The sequence below is a fragment of the Salmo trutta genome, unplaced genomic scaffold, assembly GCF_901001165.1.
Source record: "Salmo trutta unplaced genomic scaffold, fSalTru1.1, whole genome shotgun sequence".
Classification (NCBI taxonomy): Eukaryota; Metazoa; Chordata; class Actinopteri; order Salmoniformes; family Salmonidae; genus Salmo; species Salmo trutta.
The window spans coordinates 1-23,405 of NW_021823397.1; the positions used below are offsets into that span (position 1 = coordinate 1).

A 23,405-nucleotide genomic window follows, 5' to 3' on the forward strand; every position below is an offset into this window, starting at 1 on the left:
CCCCTCCCTCCTACCTCCCTCCTCCTTCCTCCTCCCTCCTCCCACCTCCTCCCTCCCTCCCCCTCCCTCCTTCGCCTCCTCCTCCTCCTCCTCCTCCTCCTCCATCAGAGTGAGAGATGTGGTAGCAGTGCAGCACTTCACCTTTGTGTTGACTGACTTGGAGGGATGCCAACGCTTCGGCTTCTGTCGCCTCACCAGCAGCTCACACACATGCCTCTGTATGCTTAGGTAAGAGAGAGAGAGAGAGAGAGAGAGAGAGAGAGAGGAGAGAGGAGAGAGAGAGAGAGAGGAGAGAGAGGAGGGAGAGAGAGAGAGAGAGAGAGAGAGAGTGTGCGTGCGTGCGTGCGTGCGTGTTTGTGTGTTTGTGTGTTCATTACTGTATTTAGTGACAACATTAACCATATACTACTGTCATAATATGAGTAATTGTGTGTTGTAGCTACCTACCTTGGTTTGAGGTGTTTTACAAACTTCTGAACAACCTGGCTGACTATCTGACCAAGGGACAGGTGAGTCTCTTAATAACCTGGCTGACTATCTGACCAAGGGACAGGTGAATCTCTTAATAACCTGGCTGACTATCTGACCAAGGGTCAGGTGGGTCTCTCAATAACCTGGCTGAGTGTCTGTGGGTTTCATCCCCTCCCTTCCTCGTACTTGATTGATAAATGAACGTCACTGTCTGAAGAGAGTTGGGCCAGTAACCGAAAGGTTGCTGGTTCAAATCCCCTGGCCGACAAGGTGAACAATCTGTCGATGTGGCCTTGAACAAGGCACTTAACCCTAATTTACTCCAGGGGCGCTGCACTACTATTACGAAGCCTGTAAAACATGTCACTGCACCTACCTGGTGTGTGACAATAAAACATCTTAATTGTTTTCATGGGATGAGTTTGACACCCCTGCTTTATACTGGACTGTATTGTGTCTACAGTTCTTTACAGTCAAGTTCCTTCACACATTTTCCTGGCTTTTATTTGTCAAGTCAATTTAATTAGTATTTCATAAGTATTTCATTAGTATTTTAAAAGTATTTCATTAGTATTTTAAAAGTATTTCATTAGTATTTCAAAAGTATTTCATTAGTGTTTCATGAGTATCGCTTGCTTCTCAACAGACCAATGAGATGCGAGAACTGCTGGCCGCCCTCTACACACATCCCCTGCCATTGGCTGTCGGCTCTGTCACTCTGCAGCTGGTAAGCCTTAACTAGTCTATTCATCACAATTTAGGGACAGGTGAGTCCCTAAATTGTCCCATCAATTCTAATTCCAATTGGAAATTCCAATTCCAACCCATTATATAGGAAACACAATCATATTACATTACGCGGTTGTCATTTAAACTGTTTTCTGTGTTGTAGTGTATCATGTGGATTTGTTATTAGATAGAAGGGTTTTCTGGGCTGTGTGGTAGTGTGTTGTGTTTCTCTCTGAGGGAGAGAAGCTATTGGTCAGGACAGAGATGCCCCGCCCTCCTGGACATGCCCCCCTCACCCCAGGGAAGGGGCAGGAAGGGGTGAGTCCTGGAAAACTGCTAGGTCTGGACTAACACCTGGAACCTAAAACCTGGTCTGGACTAACACTTAGAACCTAAAACCTGGTCTGTTTTAACACCTAGAACCTAAAGCCTGGTCTGGACTAACACTTAGAACCTAAAACCTGGTCTGTTTTAACACCTAGAACCTAAAGCCTGGTCTGGACTAACACTTAGAACCTAAAACCTGGTCTGTTATAACACCTGGAACCTAAAGCCTGGTCTGGACTAACACCTAGAACCTAAAAATTGGTCTGGACTAACAGCGAGAACCTAAAACCTGGTCTGGAATAACACTTAGAACCTAAAACCTGGTCTGGAATAACACCCACTAGAACCTTAAAACTGGTCTGCTGCACTAACACCTAGAACCTAAAACCTGGTCTGGATTAACACCTAGAACCTAAAACCTGGTCTGGATTAACACCTAGAACCTAAAACCTGGTCTGGATTAACATCTACAACCCAAAACCTGGTCTGGATTAACATCTACAACCCAAAACCTGGTCTGGATTAACACCTATAACCTGGTCTGGATTAAGAGCTATAACCTATAACCTGGTCTGGATTAACACCTATAACCTATAACCTGGTCTGGATTAACACCTATAACCTGGTCTGGATTAACACCTATAACCTAGTCTGGATTAACACCTATAACCTATAACCTGGTCTGGATTAACACCTATAACCTAAAACCTGGTCTGGATTAACACATATAACCTGGTCTGGATTAACACCTATAACCTATAACCTGGTCTGGATTAACACCTATAACCTATAACCTGGTCTGGATGAAGAGCTATAACCTATAACCTGGTCTGGATTTACACCTATAACCTGGTCTGGATTAACACCTATAACCTATAACCTGGTCTGGATTAACACCTATAACCTATAACCTGGTCTGGATGAAGAGCTATAACCTATAACCTGGTCTGGATTAACACCTATAACCTATAACCTGGTCTACTACTAAACCAAGACATAGTTAACACCTAAAACTAGACTAATCAAAAATCTAAATCACCTGGACACTCGGTGAACCCTGGTTCTCTCAAGATCATCTCTCAGAACCAGACCTGATAACAGGATCATGATGGGTCTACCAGTACTAACATACACCCAGATGTTGTTCTTTCTGACTAGGACTGCACCTCAAATGGCATCCTATTCCCTGCATAGAGCCCTATGCGCCATGGTCAAAAATAGTGCACTTATGGAATAGGGTGCCATTTGGGATGGAAACTAACTGCTACTTGTTCCCTTCTTCCCCAGGTCCCATACTTCATCGCTCCAGACCCCAGAGGGCTCCCTTCCATCCCTGAAAGTGTGAGTCTGCTGTCACTGTAATACACTAACCCTGACCCTAACCCTAACCCTGACCCTAACCCTGACCCTAACCCTGATCCTAACCCTGACCCTGACCCTGATCCTGACCCTAACCCTGACCCTAACCCTGATCCTAACCCTGACCCTGACCCTAACCCTGACCCTGACCCTAACCCTGACCCTGACCCTGATCCTGACCCTAACCCTGACCCTGACCCTAACCCTGATCCTGATCCTGACCCTAACCCTGACCCTAACCCTGACCCTGATCCTGACCCTGATGTATTCACCACACTGGGTCGTACAGATGTTAGATGTATTCACCACACTGGGTCAAACAGATGTATTCACCACACTGGGTCGTACAGATGTATTCACCACATTGGGTCATACAGATGTTAGATGTATTCACCACACTGGGTCATACAGATGTTAGATGTATTCACCACACTGGGTCAAACAGATGTATTCACCACACTGGGTCGTACAGATGTATTCACCACACTGGGTCATACAGATGTTAGATGTATTCACCACACTGGGTCATACAGATGTTAGATGTATTCACCACACTGGGTCATACAGATGTATTCACCACACTGGGTCATACAGATGTTAGATGTATTCACCACACTGGGTCATACAGATGTTAGATGTATTCACCACACTGGGTCATACAGATGTATTCACCACACTGGGTTGTACAGATGTTAGATGTATTCACCACACTGGGTCGTACAGCTGCTAGATGTATTCACCACACTGGGTCGTACAGATGTATTCACCACACTGGGTCGTACAGATGTTAGATGTATTCACCACACTGGGTCATACAGATGTTAGATGTATTCACCACACTGGGTCGTACAGATGTATTCACCACACTGGGTCGTACAGATGTATTCACCACACTGGGTCATACAGATGTTAGATGTATTCACCACACTGGGTCGTACAGATGTATTCACCACACTGGGTCATACAGATGTTAGATGTATTCACCACACTGGGTCGTACAGATGTATTCACCACACTGGGTCGGACAGATGTATTCACCACACTGGGTCGTACAGATGTTAGATGTATTCACCACACTGGGTCATACAGATGTATTCACCACACTGGGTCGTACAGATGTATTCATCACACTGGGTCGTACAGATGTATTCACCACACTGGGTCGTACAGATGTTAGATGTATTCACCACACTGGGTCATACAGATGTTAGATGTATTCACCACACTGGGTCATACAGATGTTAGATGTATTCACCACACTGGGTCATACAGATGTTAGATGTATTCACCACACTGGGTCGTACAGATGTATTCACCACACTGGGTCATACAGATGTTAGATGTATTCACCACACTGGGTCGTACAGATGTATTCACCACACTGGGTCATACAGCTGCTAGATGTATTCACCACACTGGGTCGTACAGATATATTCACCACACTGGGTCGTACAGATGTTAGATGTATTCACCACACTGGGTCATACAGATGTTAGATGTATTCACCACACTGGGTCATACAGATGTTAGATGACTAGGGAGTGCACAGTCCTGCACTCCTTTATGAGCCAGGAGAGGCTTTGAGGCTAGGGAGTGCACAGTCCTGCAGCCTGCTACAGTCCACTTCTTTATCAGCCAGGAGAGGCTTTGAGACTAGGGAGTGCACAGTCCTGCAGCCTGCTACAGTCCACTAGATAATTATCTTTCTCAGACACAAAGAGCTATTTCTGAGAATAAGCAATCTATTCACAGTCCAGTGGATATAATGATGCATAACATACAGAGATAGTATAATGAACTATAAAAGTGAAGCTATAACATATAAAGAGAATATAATGACATAGAACAGTGAAGCTATAACATACAGAGAGAATTTAATGGTATAGATCAGCGAAGCTATAACATATAGAGAGAATATAATAATATAGAACAGCTATAAGACAGTGCTACAGGGCAGTAGTTTACAATCTATTAGATCTAACACATGCCTCCTATCTCACCCTTCTGGAAACATCCTGTTTAGAGACTGGCCCCCTTTACACATACTGTAGATCATTCCATTTAACCCAGAACACATTCATCACTGTTGCTAGGCTACTTATACAATTAGAAACATACTAAAACCTGCTCAAGGCAATTAGTCCGTTTCCAACGATAGTATATACATCTCATAGATAACCAGTGTCTTAACATTGATTATATTATACATCTCATAGATGACCAGTGTCTTAACATTGATTATACTATACATCTCATAGATAACCAGTGTCTTAACATTGATTATACTATACATCTCATAGATAACCAGTGTCTTAACATTGATTATACTATACATGTCATAGATAACCAGTGTCTTAACATTAATTATACTATACATGTCATAGATAACCAGTGTCTTAACATTAATTATACTATACATCTCATAGATAACCAGTGTCTTAACATTGATTATACTATACATCTCATAGATAACCAGTGTCTTAACATTGATTATACTATACATCTCATAGATAACCAGTGTCTTAACATTAATTATACTATACATCTCATAGATAACCAGTGTCTTAACATTGATTATACTATACATCTCATAGATAACCAGTGTCTTAACATTGACAGAGAGATCATTACGGGAAGATAAGACATTATAAAGTGTCCATGGTTACGACAGGTCTTACATTACAGCGGTACCTGAATGCTTTAAGAAAAGTGGTACCTATTTTTTTTATACTGTGGTGTGTGTGTGTGTGTGTGTGTGTGTGTGTGTGTGTGTGTGTGTGTGTGTGTGTGTGTGTGTGTGTGTGTGTGTGTGTGTGTGTGTGTGTGTGCTACAGAGGAACCTGACAGAGTTGGTGGTAGCAGTAGATGTGTCTAACCTCCTCCAGCTCTATGCCAGCATGTTGTTTGAGAGACGCATCCTCATCCTCTCCAGCAAACTCAGCACAGTGAGGACACACACACACTATACCTCAACAACTCACAAAACTTCATTCAACCCTTTCTCAAAAGTTGCTTTCTGTAATTTCTAACAGAAATGTATGCTGTTCTGATTGGTCTCCCTCCCTCCCTCCCACCTCTCTCTCTCTGTCTCTCTCTGTCTCTCTCCCCCCCTCTGTCTCTCCCTCTCTCTCTCTCTCTCTGTCTCTCTCTGTCTCTCTCTGTCTCTCTCTCTCTCTCTCCCCCCCTCTGTCTCTCCCTCTCTCCCTCTGTCTCTCCCTCCCTCCCTCCCTCCCTCTCTCCCTCCCTCCCTCTCTCCGCTCCAGTTGACAGCGTGTGTTCATGCCCTCAGTGCTGTGCTCTACCCCATGTACTGGCAACACATCTTCATACCTGTCCTGCCCCCACACCTACTGGACTACTGCTGGTCAGAGAGAGACACAACACACACACACACACACACACACACACTGAAATGTATATATTAAAGCTCTCAATCTGTCTGTCTGTCTGTCTGTCTGTCTCTCTGTCTCTCTGTCTCTCTGTCTCTCAGTGCTCCGATGCCCTTCCTCATAGGAGTCCACTCCAGTCTGACAGAGGTACAGTAACTACAGCATCTCCATGGTTTCCATAAGGATCTAATGGTATTTCCTCCCTCTGACAAGCAGACAGGACCTGCAGGGCAGTATGAATCATACAGTATACTATGAGACCACATCGGAAAATAACTGACTGATGGACAGACGGATGGACGGACGGATTGACGGACAGACTGTTTTTGTGATTGATCGATTGACTGAATGATGGACTTACTAACTGAATGATTGATTAGTTGATTGGTTGGTTTGTTGTCTGACTGATTGATTGATTAGTTGATTGGTTGGTTTGTTGACTGACTGATTGATTAGTTGGTTTGTTAACTGACTGATTGATTAGTTTATTGGTTGGTTTGTTGACTGACTGATTGATTAGTTGATTGGTTGGTTTGTTGACTGATTGATTAGTTGATTGGTTGGTTTGTTGACTGATTGATTAGTTGATTGGTTGGTTTGTTGACTGACTGATTAGTTGACTGATTGATGTATTGATTGATGTATTGATGTATTGATTGATTGATGTATTGATTGATTGATGTATTGATTGTTTGATGTATTGATGTATTGATGTATTGATGTATTGATCCAGAGAGTGAGAAGCCGGGGGTTAGAGGACGTGGTGATTCTGAATGTAGACACCAACACTATAGAGGCTCCCTTCGATGACCTGAAGAAGATACCAGCAGATGTGGTAATGTGAATGTCTGTGTGTGTGTGTGTGTGTGTGTGTGTGTGTGTGTGTGTGTGTGTGTGTGTGTGTGTGTGTGTGTGTGTGTGTGTGTGTGTGTGTGTTTGCATGCCTGCTTTCACGCGTCCGTGCGTTTGAGCAAGTAAGCACGTTTAGATGTGTGTGTGGGTAACTTGCATGTGGACTTGTGTGTGTGTGTCTGTGTAACAATGTGTGTCTGTGTAACAACGTGTGTGTGTGTGTGTGTGTGTGTGTGTGTGTGTGTGTGTGTGTGTACTAGGTATCAGGTCTGAAGTTGTCTCTGAAACGTCAGGCAGCATCAGCAGGTGTGGGCGTAGCCAAGGCCTTCCTCAGAGCTCAGGCTCTGCTGTTTGGAGGATATGGAGACGCTCTGAAGGGAAACACGGTTAGAACAATAATACTCTGGAATACTCTGGGAACACAGTTAGAACAATAATATACTGGAATACTGTGGGAACACGGTTAGAACAATAATACTCTGGAATACTCTGGGAACACGGTTAGAACAATAATACTCTGGGATACTCTGGGAACACGGTTAGAACTATAATACTCTGGAATGCTCTGGGAACACGGTTAGAACGGTAATACTCTGGAATGCTCTAAGAACACGGTTAGAACGATAATACTCTGGAATGCTCTGAGAACACGGTTAGAACGATAATACTCTGGAATAGTCTGGAAACACGGTTAGAACAATAATATTCTGGAATACTGTGGGAACACGGTTAGAACAATAATACTCTGGAATACTCTGGGAACACGGTTAGAACAATAATATACTGGGATACTCTGGGAACACAGTTAGAACAATAATATACTGGAATACTGTGGGAACATGGTTAGAACAATAATACTCTGGAATGCTCTGGGAATACGGTTAGAACTGTAATACTCTGGAAACACAGTTAGAATGGTAATACTCTGGAAACACAGTTAGAACAATAATACTCTGGAATGTTCTGGGAACACAGAACAATTATACTCTGGAATACTCTGGGAACTCAGAACAATAATACTCTGGAATACTCCGGGAACACGGTTAGGACAATAATACTTTGGAACGCTCTAGGAACACGGCTAGAACGGTAATACTCTGGAAACACAATTAGAACAATAATACTCTGGAATGCTCTGGGAACACAGAACAATTATACTCTGGAATACTCTGGGAACTCAGAACAATAATACTCTGGAACGCTCTAGGAACACGGTTAGAACGGTAATACTCTGGAACGCTCTAGGAACACGGTTAGAACGGTAATACTCTGGAAACACAATTAGAACAATAATACTCTGGAATGCTCTGGGAACACAGAGCAATAATACTCTGGAATGCTCTGGGAACACGGTTTGAACGATAATACTCTGGAATGCTCTGGGAACACGGTTAGAACAATAATACTCTGGAATGCTCTGGGAACACGGTTAGAACTATAATACTCTGGAATGCTCTGGGAACACGGTTAGAACGGTAATACTCTGGAATGCTCTAAGAACACGGTTAGAACGATAATACTCTGGAATGCTCTGAGAACACGGTTAGAACGATAATACTCTGGAATAGTCTGGAAACACGGTTAGAACAATAATATTCTGGAATACTGTGGGAACACGGTTAGAACAATAATATTCTGGAATACTGTGGGAACACGGTTAGAACAATAACACTCTGGAATACTCTGGGAACACGGTTAGAACAATCAAATTCTGGAATACTGGGAGAACACGGTTGGAACAATAATAGTCTGGAATACTCTGGGAACACGGTTAGAACGGTAATACTCTGGCAACAGTTAGAATGGTAATACTCTGGAAACACAGTTAGAACAATAATACTCTGGAATACTCTGGGAACTCAGGACAATAATACTCTGGAATGCTCTGGGAACACGGTTTGAACGATAATACTCTGGAATACTCTGGGAAAATGGTTAGAACAATAATAATCTGGAATACTCTGGGAACTCAGTTAGAACAATAATACTCTGGAATACTCTGGGAGCATGGTTTGAGCGATAATACTCTGGAATACTTTTGGAACTCAGAATGGTAATACTCTGGAATACTCTGGGAACACAGTTAGAACAATAATACTCTGGAATGCTCTGGGAACACAGTTAGAACAATAATACTCTGGAATACTCAGGGGAAATGGTTAGAACAATAATACTCTGGAAACTCAGTTAGAACAATCACACTCTGGAATACTCCGGGAACACGGTTTGAACGATAATACTCTGGAATGTTTTGGGAACTCAGAACGGTAATACTCTGTAATGCTCCGGGAACACGGTTAGAACAATAATGCTCTGGAATGCTCTGGGAACACGGTTAGAACGATAATGCTCTGGAATGCTCTGGGAACACGGTTAGATAGGTAATACTCTGGGAACACAGTTAGAACAATAATACTCTGGAATGCTCTGGGAACACAGTTAGAACAATAATACTCTGGAAACGCAGTTAGAACGATAATACTCTGAAATAGTTTGGGTACACGGTTAGAACGATAATACTCTGAAATATTGTGGGTACACGGTTAGAACAATAATACTCTGAAATAGTCGGCGTACATGGTTAGAATGGTAATACTCTGGAAATGCAGTTAGAATGATAATACTCTGAAATAGTCTGGGTACATGTTTAGAACGATAATACTCTGAAATAGTCTGGGTACGTGGTTAGAACGGTAATACTCTGGGAACACGGTTAGAACAATAATAATCTGGAATACTCTGGGAACGAAGTTGGAATACATAACATTAAAATACAATAATGTGCAGATGCGTTTTACTCTGTATGCAATAATACTGTAGAATACTCTGTAATACTGTATATAAAGACACCTGTTTCAATAAAGTGTCTTCTCTTCACCATCTCTCTCTGCCTCCTCCCTCTCCATCCCCTCCCTCCCTCCCTCCTTCTGTAGAATGGTCAGGTCATGTTCTGTGAGGAGGTTTTCCTGGACCACAGGTCTTCCAGTATGAGACAGTTCCTACAGAGTGCTGTCCATCTGCAGCTCTTCAAACAGGTACCTGTGTGTGTGGTGTGGGGTATGTGTGTGTGTGGTGTGGTGTGTGTGTGGTGTGTGTATATCAGTATGAGTGCCCTCCTCCTCCTGCAACTCTTCCAACAGGTGAGTTCATCTCAAGACAGGACGCTGCCCTCTGCTGTTCTGGGGATACCATAACAAAACAAACATGACAACAAGTAGCACACACACACATGTGGATATCAAATGTCCTCGTGGTATGGAGGTGTAAAACAAACAAGAAAAACAGGTCAACATGCAAACATCAAAAGGTCATTTGTAGTCTGGATGTCTGACCATAAGCAAAAGAGAATAATCCACATTCTGCAATAATCCACATTCTGCAATAATCCACATTCTGCAATAATCCACATTCTGCAATATAGCTCCACTTCCTCAGGTGTTCATTGTCACAACAATTCGACCGTTATGTCTTTGTCAGGATTACAGAACAAACAGTTCTAAGTTTATTATTAGAATCATAGTGATATTCAGTAGAACGATCTTCTCAGGGTTGAATAGGAGTCACTATGATATACTAACAAAGCAGTTCATTGACTGGGTTTTTGCTTTTCAGTTTATTGATGGACGTCTGGAGCTGCTGAACAGAGGGATAGAGCCAGACGACCTGTTCGAACAAGAGATGCTACAGTGTGGAACAGCAGAAGCAGGTGTCTGTCTGTCTGTCTGTCTGTCTGTCTGTCTGTCTGTCTGTCTGTCTGTCTGTCTGTCTGTCTGTCTGTCTGTCTGTCTGTCTGTGTCTGTGTCTGTGTCTGTGTGTTTAAGTCCTCACAAACCGATGCTTGCCAAACAATCTAGTTTTCATCTATATTTTCCATAGCTGTCTATTTACCACAACAAACTGATGCTGGCACTAAGACCACACTCAACAAGCTAAATAAGGCCATAAGCAAACAAGAAAATGCTCATCCAGAAGTGGCGCTCCTAGTGGCCGGGGACTTTAATGCAGGCAAACTTAAATCTGTTTTACCTCATTTCTACCAGCATGTCACATGTGCAACCAGAGGATGAAAATAAAATAAATCATTTAAACTCTAGACCACCTTTACTCCACACACAGAGACACATACAAAGCTCTCCCTCGCCCTCCATTTGGCAAATCTGACCAGAACTCTATCCTCCTGATTCTTGCTTACAAGCAAAAATGAAAGCAGGAAGTACCAGTGACTCGTTCAATATAGAAGTGGTCAGATGACGCGGATGCTATGCTACAGAACTGTTTTGCTAGCACAGAATGGAATATGTTCCTGGATTCATCCAATGGCATTGAGGAGTTTACCACCTCAGCCATCGGCTTCATCAATAAGTGCATCGACGACGTCGTCCCCACAAGGACCGTATGTACATATCCCAACCAGAAGTCATGGATTACAGGCAACATCCAGACCGAGCTAAAGGCTAGAGCTGCCGCTTTCAAGGAGCGGGACACTAATCCGGATGCTTATAAGAAATCCTGCTATGCCCTCAGACAGGCAAAGTGTCGATACAGGACTAAAATTGAATCCTACTACACCGGCTCTGACGGTCGTCGGATGTGGAAGGGCTTGAAACATTTCATGGACTACAAAGGGAAACCCAGCTGCGAGCTGCCCAGTGACGCGAGCATATCAGACGAGCAAAATGCCTTTTATGCTCGCTTTGAGGCAAGCAACACTAGAGCATGCATGAGAGCACCAGCTGACGACTGTGTGATCACGCCCTCCATAGTCGATGTGAGCAAGACCTTTAAACAGGTCAACATTCACAAAGCCACAGGTCCAGACGGATTACCAGGACGTGTACTCAATGCATGCGCGGACTAACGGGCAAGTGTCTTCACTGATATGTTCAACCTCTCCCTGACCGAGTCTGTAATACCTACATGTCTCAAACAGACCACCATAGTCCCTGTGCCCAAGAAAGTGAAGGTAACCTGCCTAAATGATTACCCGCCGCAGCACTCACGATGGTTGCCATTAAGTTTTTTTGAAAGGCTGGTCATGGGTCACATCAACACCATCATGCCAGAAACCCTAGACCCACTCCAATTCGCATACCGCCCCAACAGATCCACAGATGACACAATCTCAATCGCACTCCACACTGCCCTTTCCCACCTGGACAAAAGGAACACCTACGTGAGAATGCTGTTCATTGACTACAGCTCAGCATTCAACACCATAGCACCCACAAAGCTCATCACTAAGCTAAGGACCCTGGAACTAAACACCTCCCTCTGCAACTGGATCCAGGTCTTTTTGATGGGCCACCCCCAGGGAGGTAAGGGTAGGCAACAACACATCTGCCACGCTGATCCTCAACACGGGGGACCCTCAAGTGTGCGTGCTTAGTCCCCTCCTGTACTCCCTGTTCACCCACGACTGCGTGGCCAAGCACAACTCCAGCACCATCATTAAGTTTGCTGACGACACAACAGTTGTAGGCCTGATCACCGACAACAACGAGACAGCCTATAGGGAGGAGGTCAGAGACCTGGCAATGCGGTGCCAGGACAACAACCTCTACGTCAATGTGAGCAAGACAAAGGAGCTGATCGTGGACTATAGGAAAGGGAGGGCCGAAAAGGCCACCATTAACATCGATGGGGCTGAAGTGGAGCGGGTCGAGAGTTTCGAGTTCCTTGGTGTCCACATCACCAATGAATTATCATGGTCCAAACACACCAAGACAGTTGTGAAGAGGGCACGACAACACCTTTTCCCCTCTCAGGAGACTGAAAAGATTTGGCATGGGTCCCCAGATCGTCAAAAACACTGCACCATCACATTTACATTTACGTCATTTAGCAGACGCTCTTATCCAGAGCAACTTACAAATTGGTGCATTCACCTTATGATATCCAGTGGAACAACCACTTTACAATAGTACATCTATATATTTTTTTATGGGGGGGGTTAGAAGGATTACTTTATCCTATCCCAGGTATTCCTTAAAGAGGTGGGGTTTCAGGTGTCTCCGGAAGGTGGTGATTGACTCCGCTGTCCTGGCGTCGTGAGGGAGCTTGTTCCACCATTGGGGTGCCAGAGCAGCGAACAGTTTTGACTGGGCTGAGCGGGAACTGTGCTTCCGCAGAGGTAGGGAGGCGAGCAGGCCAGAGGTGGATGAACGCAGTGCCCTTCTTTGGGTGTAGGGACTGATCAGAGCCTGAAGGTACGGAGGTGCCGTTCCCCTCTCAGCTCCGTAGGCAAGCACCATGGTCTTGTAGCAGATGTGAGCTCCAACTGGAAGCCAGTGGAGAGAGCGGAGGAGCGGGGTGACGTGAGAGAACTTGGGAAGGTTGAACACCAGACGGGCTGCGGCGTTCTGGATGAGTTGTAGGGGTTTAATGGCACAGGCAGGGAGCCCCGCCAGCAGCGAGTTGCAGTAATCCAGACCGGAGATGACAAGTGTCTGGATTAGGACCTGCGCCGCTTCCTGTGTAAGGCAGGGTCGTACTCTGCGAATGTTGTAGAGCATGAACCTACAGGATTGGGTCACCGCCTTGATGTTAGCGGAGAACCACAGGGTGTTGTCCAGGGTCACGCCAAGGCTCTTAGCACTCTGGGAGGAGGACACAATGGAGTTGTCAACCGTGATGGCGAGATCATGGAACGGGCAGTCCTTCCACGGGAGGAAGAGCAGCTCCGTCTTGCCGAGGTTCAGCTTGAGGTGGTGATCCGTCTTCCACACTGATATGTCTGCCAGACTTGCAGAGATGCGATTCACCACCTGGTTATCAGAAGGGGGAAAGGAGAATATTAATTGTGTGTCGTCTGCGTAGCAATGATAGGAGAGACCATGTGAGGATATGACAGAGCCAAGTGACTTGGTGTATAGCGAGAATAGGAGAGGGCCTAGAACTGAGCCCTGGGGGACAGTTGAGAGCATCCTGACCGGTTGCACCATCGAGAGCATCCTGACCGGTTGCATCACCACCTAGTATGGCAACTGCTCGGCATCTGACCGTAAGGCGCTACAGAGGGTAATGCGTACGGCCCAGTACATCACTGGGGCCAAGCTTCCTGCCATCCAGGACCTCTATACTAGGCGGTGTCAGAGGAAGGCTATGCATAGTCACTTTACATTACCTCGACTAAGCTGCACCCCCCGCACATTGACTCGGTACCGAAGGCCCAAAAAATGGTCAAAGACTCCAGTCACCCAAGTCATAAACTGTTCTCTCTGCTACTGCACGGCAAACGGTACCAGAGCACCAAGTCTAGGACCAAAAGGCTCCTTAACAGCTTCTACCCCCAAGCCATAAGACTGCTGAAAAATTAATAACTCTCTCTCTCTCTTTCTCTCTCAGGAAGCACCAAAGCCTATCATCAACTGGTGGGCAACCTGAAGGTAAGAACTTACAGGGTTCTGTAATTTACACAACACACATCTCTTACACTTACTTGCTATTGGTTAAATAATGTCTCAAGTGTTCTGATTGGTCTGTCTGATTATTTTGCTCTGTTGGTAGAAAGGGGGAGGAGCTCTCATCCTTAACGTCAAGTCTAAGACTCACATGTACAAGTCGGTAAGTGCGTAGTCTGTGTGTGTGTCTTTGTGTGAGTGTGTGTGTGCTCCCTTAGTGAAATATGGTTTCCTACTAATTATTTTCTGTCTTTTCTTTCAGGCCAAACGTGGCTTGAGGAACTTTCTATCACCCAAGGTATGTGTTGTTGTTGTTTTGTAGTGTGTGTGTGTGTGTGTGTGTGTGTGTGTGTGTGTGTGTGTGTGTGTGTGTGTGTGTGTGTGTGTGTGTGTGTTCATCCTTTCTCTATATATGTGCAGGAGCACGTTGAGATTCTCTCCCTTAAGAGAGGCAACTCCGTGTCAGGAACACACACACACCGCCGCAAACAATCAGATTGCCTTCAGAGCCGTTTACCAATCACACAACACTTTGGGAAGGTAAGACCTGCCTCTAATATCAATCAAATGGATTTATAAAGCCCTTTTTACATCAGCAGATGTCACAAAGTGCTGTACAGAAACCGAGCCTAAAACCTCAAACAGCAAGCAATGCAGATGTAGAAGTACGGTAGCTAGGAAAAACTCCCTAGAAAGGCAGGAACCTAGGAAGAAACATAGAGCGGAACCAGGCTCTGAGGGGTGGCCAGTTGTCTTCTGGCTGTGCCGGGTGGAGATTATAACAGAACATGGCCTTTTAAGGCCAGATTGTTCTTCAAGATGTTCAAACGTTCATAGATGACCAGTAGGGTCAAATAATAATCACAGTGGTTGTAGAGGGTGCAACAGGTCAGCACCTCAGGAGTAAATGTCATTTGGCTTTTTATAGCCGAGCATTCAGAGGTCGAGACAGCAGGTGTGGTAACAGGTTAGAGTTTCCTAGCCGCAGGCAGAACAGTTGAAACTGGAGCAGCAGCCCGACAAGGTGGACTGGGGACAGCCAGGAGACATCATGCCAGGTAGTCCTGAGGCATGATCCTAGGGCTCAGGTCCTCCGGGAGGGAAGGGAGAGAGGGAAAGAGAGAGAATTAGAGGGAGCATAATTAAATTTACACAGGACACCAGATAAGATAGGAGAATTATACCAGATTTAACAGACTGACCTTAGCCCCCCCTGCACATAGACTGTTGCAGCATAGATACTGGAGACTGAGACAGGGGTGGGTCGGGGGACACTGTGACCAATCACTGGAGGTAGAAGTTAATCATCACCACATATCTAGGATTGGATTATTCAACCCACCAATAATAAACTTAACCTCTTCTATTGTGATGATTTTGCTATGTCTTGCTGTGTCGCATTATGTCATGCCTATGTCTTGTTCTGTCGCGCTATGTCAGTCTCGTCCCCGTCGTCCAGTTAACAAACAAGGCTGTCTCCTTGACGACGAGAACACACAAGAGAACAGAGACACCTGGGAAGAAGACTGGCAGGACAGGTGAGAGAGAGAGAGAGAGGACGGGAGAGTGAGAGTGAAAGGTATGAATTAGAGACAGGAAGAGAGAGGGTGGTGAGTGAGTGAGTGAGTGAGTGAGTGAGTGAGTGAGTGAGTGAGTGAGTGAGAAAAAGAGAGAGGGTGAGTGAGTCAGAGACAGAGAGTGATGGAACCAAAATGTTCATCCACATGTGTGTATCAGTGCTGTCTCAGGCCCCGTGGCAGACCCAGAGCTCCAGGAGGAGGAGGGGGGAGACTCGGGTATGTGTGACCCAGAAGAGATGGACCTCCTGGGGGAGATCTTTGACACGCTGAGTGCCCGGAGCTCCCATGACCGCGGCCTGCTCTACGGGACACGAAGTCTAGACCTGTTTGGACCTGATACTACTGACTACATCAGACAGGTGAGGACAGCACATGACAGGACACACACACATGGAAACAGCACACTGACACACACACACACACACACACACACACACACACACACACACACACACACACACACACACACACACACACACACACACACAGAAACATCCCAGACACAGACCTCATCTCCTCACCGTGTGTGTCAACAGAGGGGCCTGGCCACTCCCAGTCAGGAGAGTCTAGGCGTGTCCATCGGTGGGAGTGGCAGTCTGCACAGCTGGAACCAGGAGGAGGGGCTACATTACATGGGGGAGGGGCCAGAACAGACAGATGATTCTGATTGGCTAGGAGAGGGACAGGCGTTGTCAGAGGAAGCATCAGAAACACCTCAAGGGAGAAGAGAGGGTGGGAGGAGAGAGGAGGAGTGGAGAGAGGAGGGAAGGAGAGAGGAGTGGAGAGAGGAGGAGTGGAGAGAGGAGGGAAGGAGAGAGGAGGGGATGGAAAAGGGGTTGGTGGAGGCAGAGGAGCTTAAAGTGAGGAAAGAGGTGGGGATGGAGAGATGGAATGTTCTGAGGCAAGGAGGGCAGGATGAACAACGGATGGAGGAGAGGAAGAGGGATGAAGACATCACTATGGAGCCTGAGATTCAGTCTGAATGTATGGGTGAGAATGGGAAGGGGAAAGAAGTGGAGGGAGAGAAAGAGAGAGAGAAGATGCAGAATTACAGAGGTAAAGACCAGCAACGAGGAGAGGAGAACCAGGGGCAGGAGAGAGGCACAAAGACACCAGGAGAGTTACCCAGGAACAGAGGCCCAAGGCCGGGTACTGAGTCTAGGGCCGGAGCCGGGGCAGTGGAGGACAACCAGGGAGAAGGAGACAGACTCACCCCCAAAACCACTGATTTTCCTGGGCCTGAGAATGGCACAGCAACCCCTGCTTCTAAACAACCCCTGGGTCAGCTAGAAAGAGAAGAAAGTGGGGAGGAAATAGAGGTGGGACCCACGCCCCTTTCTCCCAGTGTTTCATCTGCTGTAGCACTGTTCCAGTCACCGGCCTCCGTGCAAACCCTCCATGGGAAGGCCCAGACCAGGGGCTCACCTAAACCCAGTAAGCCCAGCAACACACCTCAGACCTGGGACACTATACAGAAGAGCTGCCCTCAGGAACCCAACAACACCCAGGTCTCAAATAATGACAGAGTTGGACCTGTCATAGCCACACCTGTCCTGACTACGCCTATAAATAACCAATCAGAACCAGGGGGGAAGACCACAGCGCAGGAAGACCCGCCCCCTGTCAAGGTGTCTGAGCTGAAGAAGAGATTTGAGGCTTGATGATTGGTGCAGGACTGTTTGAGTGGCGCATAGCTCAGCCAATGATTTTGCAGTTTTCAAAGACTGAGGGACTTGATGAGTCAGAGAAGAAATTGGGATGGGAAGTGAAACTCAGGAACAAGAAGAGCTCTGAATGTTGCAAGTAGAAATAGAATGAATAGAATTGACACAATCCCATATTCTAACCGACAGACAGTAATTCCGATTTCTATCGGAACATTCCGTAACATTCTTATACAGGTCTATGATATAATGCATAAGGCCAAAAGTCTTTCCCAGGGTGCATTCGCTTGGAAGCAAACGGAACCAAACGTGGAGGGACCTTTCTGAATTTTTTCAATAGAAACACTCATTTTAATTGGAAAATATTTTCAGTTTGGATTAAACTGTTACCATTGCAAAACGTTTTGATACAATGCTAAACATTTTGCTAAATTATGCAACTATTGAATATCAGTTGTGGAAAAAGTGCCCAATTGTCCTACTTGAGTAAAAGTAAAGATACTTTAATAGAAAATGACTCAAGTAAAAGTGAAAGTCACCCAGTAAAATACTACTTGAGTAAAAGTCTAAAAGTATTTGGTTTTAAATATACTTAAGTATTAAAAGTAAATGCAATTGATAAAATGTAGTTAAGCATCAAAAGTAAATATAATTTCAAATTCCTTATATTAAGCAAACCAGACAGCACCATATTCATTTTTTTTCCAGATAGCCAGGGGAACACTCAGACATCATTTACAAACTAAGCATTTGTGTTTAGTGAGTCCACAAGATCAGGTAGTAGGGATGACCAGGGACGTCCTCTTGATAAGTGTGTGAATTAAACCATTTTCCTGTCAAAATGTAACGAGTACGTTTGGGTGACAGGGAAAATGTATGAGTAAAAAGTACATTATTTTCTTAAAGAATGTAGTGAAGTAAAGTTGTCAAAAATAGTAAAGTAATGTGGGGATACCAAAAAAAACGACTTAAGTAGTACTTTACACCACTGCTGAATACACCCGTGATCATGTTACATGACATCCAGGATCCAGTTCTGTCCGATCCCTCTGACTGATGTCGCTGGCTGTATTGTCCTTAGATGACCAGCAGGTGGGGCTTGTGGAACATGAATACATTAACTCAATGCACTGAATACACACTTGAAGATTTTTTTTTTTTTTACTAAATCAAATCTTTTCCTCCTGGATGATATTAAATGCACTGAATAAATGGAAGTTTTATACTTTTTGAGAGGAGTTTTATTTTTTTCACATGGATAATATCATCAGAAGTGCATTAGAAATCATTCATAGTGTCTTACTCACCATTCTCTTCATTTTCAAGATATAAAAACACACACTAATGTTTTATACAAGGGATAAACTTAAATCATGGTTTGTATACATGTAACAGTATAACTGCCATAATAAAGAGAGACGTTTTGCATATAGAGGATGTTTTAAATTCCCTTTTCTCTGTATGACTGACCAAATCAACAACTAGTCCACCGACAGGTAAACATGTCAACAACTAGTCCACCTACAGGTAAACATGCCAACAACTAGTCCACCGACAGGTAAACATGCCAACAACTAGTTCACCGACAGGTAAACATGCCAACAACTAGTTCACCGACAGGTAAACATGCCAACAACTAGTTCACCTACAGGTAAACATGCCAACAACTAGTTCACCTACAGGTAAACATGCCAACAACTAGTTCACCTACAGGTAAACATGCCAACAACTAGTTCACCTACAGGTAAACATGCCAACAACTAGTTCACCTACAGGTAAACATGCCAACAACTAGTTCACCTACAGGTAAACATGCCAACAACTAGTCCACCGACAGGTAAACATGTCAACAACTAGTTCACCTACAGGTAAACATGTCAACAACTAGTTCACCTACAGGTAAACATGCCAACAACTAGTTCACCGACAGGTCAACAACTAGTTCACCTACAGGTAAACATGTCAACAACTAGTTCACCTACAGGTAAACATGCCAACAACTAGTTCACCTACAGGTAAACATGTCAACAACTAGTCCACCTACAGGTAAACATGTCAACAACTAGTCCACCTACAGGTAAACAACACACCCCTGACAGGGCATTCACCTGTTGACACACGGATGACAACATCAGCACAGTTGGAGAAACTGGAGAGAACATGGAACATCCACCAGGCATGTTCTGCCATATTTAACAAGACACTTCATATACAGATACCTTTACACAATACATACAAAACATTGTTACCAATAACCCATTCTGGCTTCATGTACAGGGTAGAGGAGAGGGAGGCAATGGTAGTGACAGAGAGAGGGAGGAAAAGAGAGAGTTTGTGTGTGTGTGTGTATGTGTGTATGTGTGTGTGTGTGTGTGTGTGTGTGTGTGTGTGTGTGTGTGTGTGTGTGTGTGTGTGTGTGTGTGTGTGTGCAGCGTCCAGGCTAGAGTGCGTGTATCAGATGAGTCTCTCCTCCTTGGGCAGGGGCAGGCCTGGTCTCTCAGCCCCCCGTGGTCTTGTCTGTTTGCTCTCCTCCGCACTGGGCCGATACATTCCCTCCATCCTTCTCTTCTTCCTGATCACACAGCCCATCAGGGCCAGGGCCAGACACAGCAGTAGGGCCAGACCTGGGACGAACACAGACCACAACCCCAACCACGGCCTTGGTAACGACAACACCATTTTCATGACGACGGGCCCTGAGTCAGAGAGAGAGGAGGGGATGAGAGAGAGAAGCAGGTACACAGGCAGACAGAAACACAGACAATAGGTAGACAGATGTCTCACTCACCTGAGGGTTAGAGGTGACACCGCTGGTCTCTGCTCTCACATCTGGACCAACGGGGACACAGCAGCCAGACTGACAGTGAGGGGTGCCTGTCTCTAGAGAGACAGAGTGTTGGAGAGCATCAATGAGCCAGGCCATATCAGTGAATTCAGCCCCTTTGAGGCAGTTTAGCTGTTTGTCCAAGTCTATGGAACACATCGGCATAGAAACAATGGCAGTGTATCATGGGTAAATTCTGACCGACTGACTGATCTACAAATAATATTGAGTAGTTATTTGTGATCCAAGGTGATTTGTAGATCGGTCAGTCTCGACAGTCAGCTGCAATGTCAAACGGGTCAAGAAACAGTCTGAAACAGTGTCTCTCAACCGGGTCCAGAGACGGTCTGAAACAGTGTCTCTCAACCGGGTCCAGAGGCGGTCTGAAACAGTGTCTCTCAACCGGGTCCAGAGACGGTCTGAAACAGTGTCTCTCAACCGGGTCCAGAGACGGTCTGAAACAGTGTCTCTCAACCGGGTCCAGAGGCGGTCTGAAACAGTGTCTCTCAACCGGGTCCAGAGGCGGTCTGAAACAGTGTCTCTCAACCGGGTCCAGAGGCGGTCTGAAACAGTGTCTCTCAACCGGGTCCAGAGGCGGTCTGAAACAGTGTCTCTCAACCGGGTCCAGAGACGGTCTGAAACAGTGTCTCTCAACCGGGTCCAGAGACGGTCTGAAACAGTGTCTCTCAACCGGGTCCAGAGGCAGTCTGAAACAGTGTCTCTCAACCGGGTCCAGAGGCGGTCTGAAACAGTGTCTCTCAACCGGGTCCAGAGACGGTCTGAAACAGTGTCTCTCAACCGGGTCCAGAGACGGTCTGAAACAGTGTCTCTCAACCGGGTCCAGAGACGGTCTGAAACAGTGTCTCTCAACCGGGTCCAGAGACGGTCTGAAACAGTGTCTCTCAACCGGGTCCCAAATGGCACCGCATTCCTTTTACACTTGACTACTATTGACCGGGGCCCATAGTCCACGAGATAAGGGTCAGTGTGTATATAATGGGTGTGGACCCAGGTGAACTAGTACACTACAAATAATAATAAGGGTATCATTGGGGACACATCCCCAGTCAGAGATGAAACAGCACAAACCCAGGGTTGGAGAGTCTGAACATTCCTAGCTGTGAGATAGTTAATGATCTACTCTGGGTAAACAATAGTACATGATCAACACTACACTGAAACCACGAGTTGAACAACATACAGGAAACGCAACGTATTTACTTTACTGTCCAAACAACCATTCCTAAACAACCACCGTGTGACTAGAATCTGAATACAGAATAATGAAATACATTTGAATATTGAAGCGCTCATATTATCACGTTTACAATTATGCCTATCAAGTAAGATGAAACAACTAATAAACTCTAGGACCAGACCCATTTAAAAAAAACGACCAATTCTTGATGGTTTATTTTAAAATCTGCTCGAATTGCAAATTACCATTCCATTGTACGGATCACCTGTCAAAGTAACTATTATAACTAAACTAATATTTTAATTCAGAGCGAAACCCAGCCACATACCACGTCATTTCAAAGCGCCGATAGAAGGAATGTCTGCCCAGCTGTTGGAATGCGACCGAGCCTGCTACACCTGTTTTCAGGTGCATCAATTCTAACGCGGTGCTGTTACGAAGAAATAAAACCAACCCAAAACGATCTAAACACGGCTTTCAGCATTCGAAGCCTATCAAGCTAAGGTCCCACTGCTAAAACGAGCCTAGGCCTACTTTAACTACGTTTCAATAACACCTCTGCCAACTCTAACAAGTCTGCACTACTATACGGACCAATCAAACAACACTGGCGATTGTTTAATTTAGGTGTTTTCCATGGACTTACCTACTGATAACAATTAGCTATTTTCCGAAGTCAATGGGCGGTATGAAACAGTAGTCCTCTTGGTGTAGACTAGCAATGTCCTAGGGCTATTTAGGGGATTTCTCGATTATCTTTAAAACTCCATTCACGGTGTCAGCCCGGTGTCATTTCCACCACGCTCACCATAACGTACCTGTCCATATGCAGATGAGGACCGTTGTCACATGTACCGCAAGAGCCAATCAGTACCTAGGACTACTACCAACTGATCGCCTTTCTCTCTCTGTCTCTCTCTCTCACACACACACCGTTGTGGAGAGAAAAACAGGCCTTCTATAGTCTACATCTTTAGCAAATAGTGTAAAACAGTGGCAGAGGGCTCTGGTCAAAATGAGTGCATTATATAAGGAATAGGGCGTTGACTGAAGGTAGACACCATCTGTGAGTTCTATGCCGTGGTATAACTCATTGAAGCCTAATGCAGAGCGAATATCGACTGGAGAGGAGTTTTACCATTTAGGATTCGGAATATATTCTGTTAGAAACTGACCAGTCAATTTTGTACACAGTGACTGTCTGCCTATTCACCTGTATGTATTGTTATGAAACAGGCAGGGATTGTGGCTCGGACAGTCCATTTCCTGGCCCCAAGCCCAGTGGCCCCAAGCCCAGTGGCCCCAAGCCCAGTGCGCCATCGATTGTGCAACAAAAGTATGCTCAAGTGGCATAGTCGATATCAGCGTTTATAAACCAGGGTCGCTACAATATTCACACACACACAGACAGGGGGAGAACGGCTCGGCCGGGACAGAGCAAATGGAATGGCATCGAACACCTGGAAACCATGTATTTGATACCATTCCACTCATTCTGCTCCAGCCATTACCACGAGCCCATCCTCCCTGATTAAGGTGCCACCAACCCGCTGTGTCACACACACACACACACACACACACACACAAAAGCTGGTCTTTATTTAAGTCACAA

The 23,405-nt window shown here is 45.3% G+C and overlaps 1 protein-coding gene and 1 long non-coding RNA gene across 2 annotated transcripts; one reads left to right on the forward strand and one right to left on the reverse strand.

The window, feature by feature from the left end:
* Nucleotides 1-108: 108 nt before the first annotated feature.
* Nucleotides 109-16,865, forward strand: LOC115190609 (DENN domain-containing protein 1B; the record flags this gene model as incomplete). Its single annotated transcript, XM_029748783.1, has 19 exons — nucleotides 109-228; nucleotides 440-509; nucleotides 1,118-1,198; nucleotides 1,438-1,518; nucleotides 2,815-2,868; nucleotides 5,721-5,831; nucleotides 6,150-6,250; nucleotides 6,377-6,422; nucleotides 7,009-7,110; nucleotides 7,388-7,513; nucleotides 10,061-10,162; nucleotides 10,740-10,833; nucleotides 14,472-14,512; nucleotides 14,634-14,690; nucleotides 14,790-14,825; nucleotides 14,948-15,067; nucleotides 15,968-16,065; nucleotides 16,265-16,466; nucleotides 16,644-16,865. Coding segments are annotated over 19 exons (1,864 nt in total), but the record flags the coding sequence as incomplete, so codon positions are not given.
* Nucleotides 16,866-18,996: 2,131 nt separating this feature from the next.
* Nucleotides 18,997-19,787, reverse strand: LOC115190611 (uncharacterized). Its single transcript, XR_003877374.1, has 2 exons — nucleotides 19,719-19,787; nucleotides 18,997-19,633 (listed from the first exon to the last, which is right to left on the reverse strand). It is a non-coding gene; the product is annotated as an uncharacterized LOC115190611 (long non-coding RNA).
* Nucleotides 19,788-23,405: the final 3,618 nt, after the last annotated feature.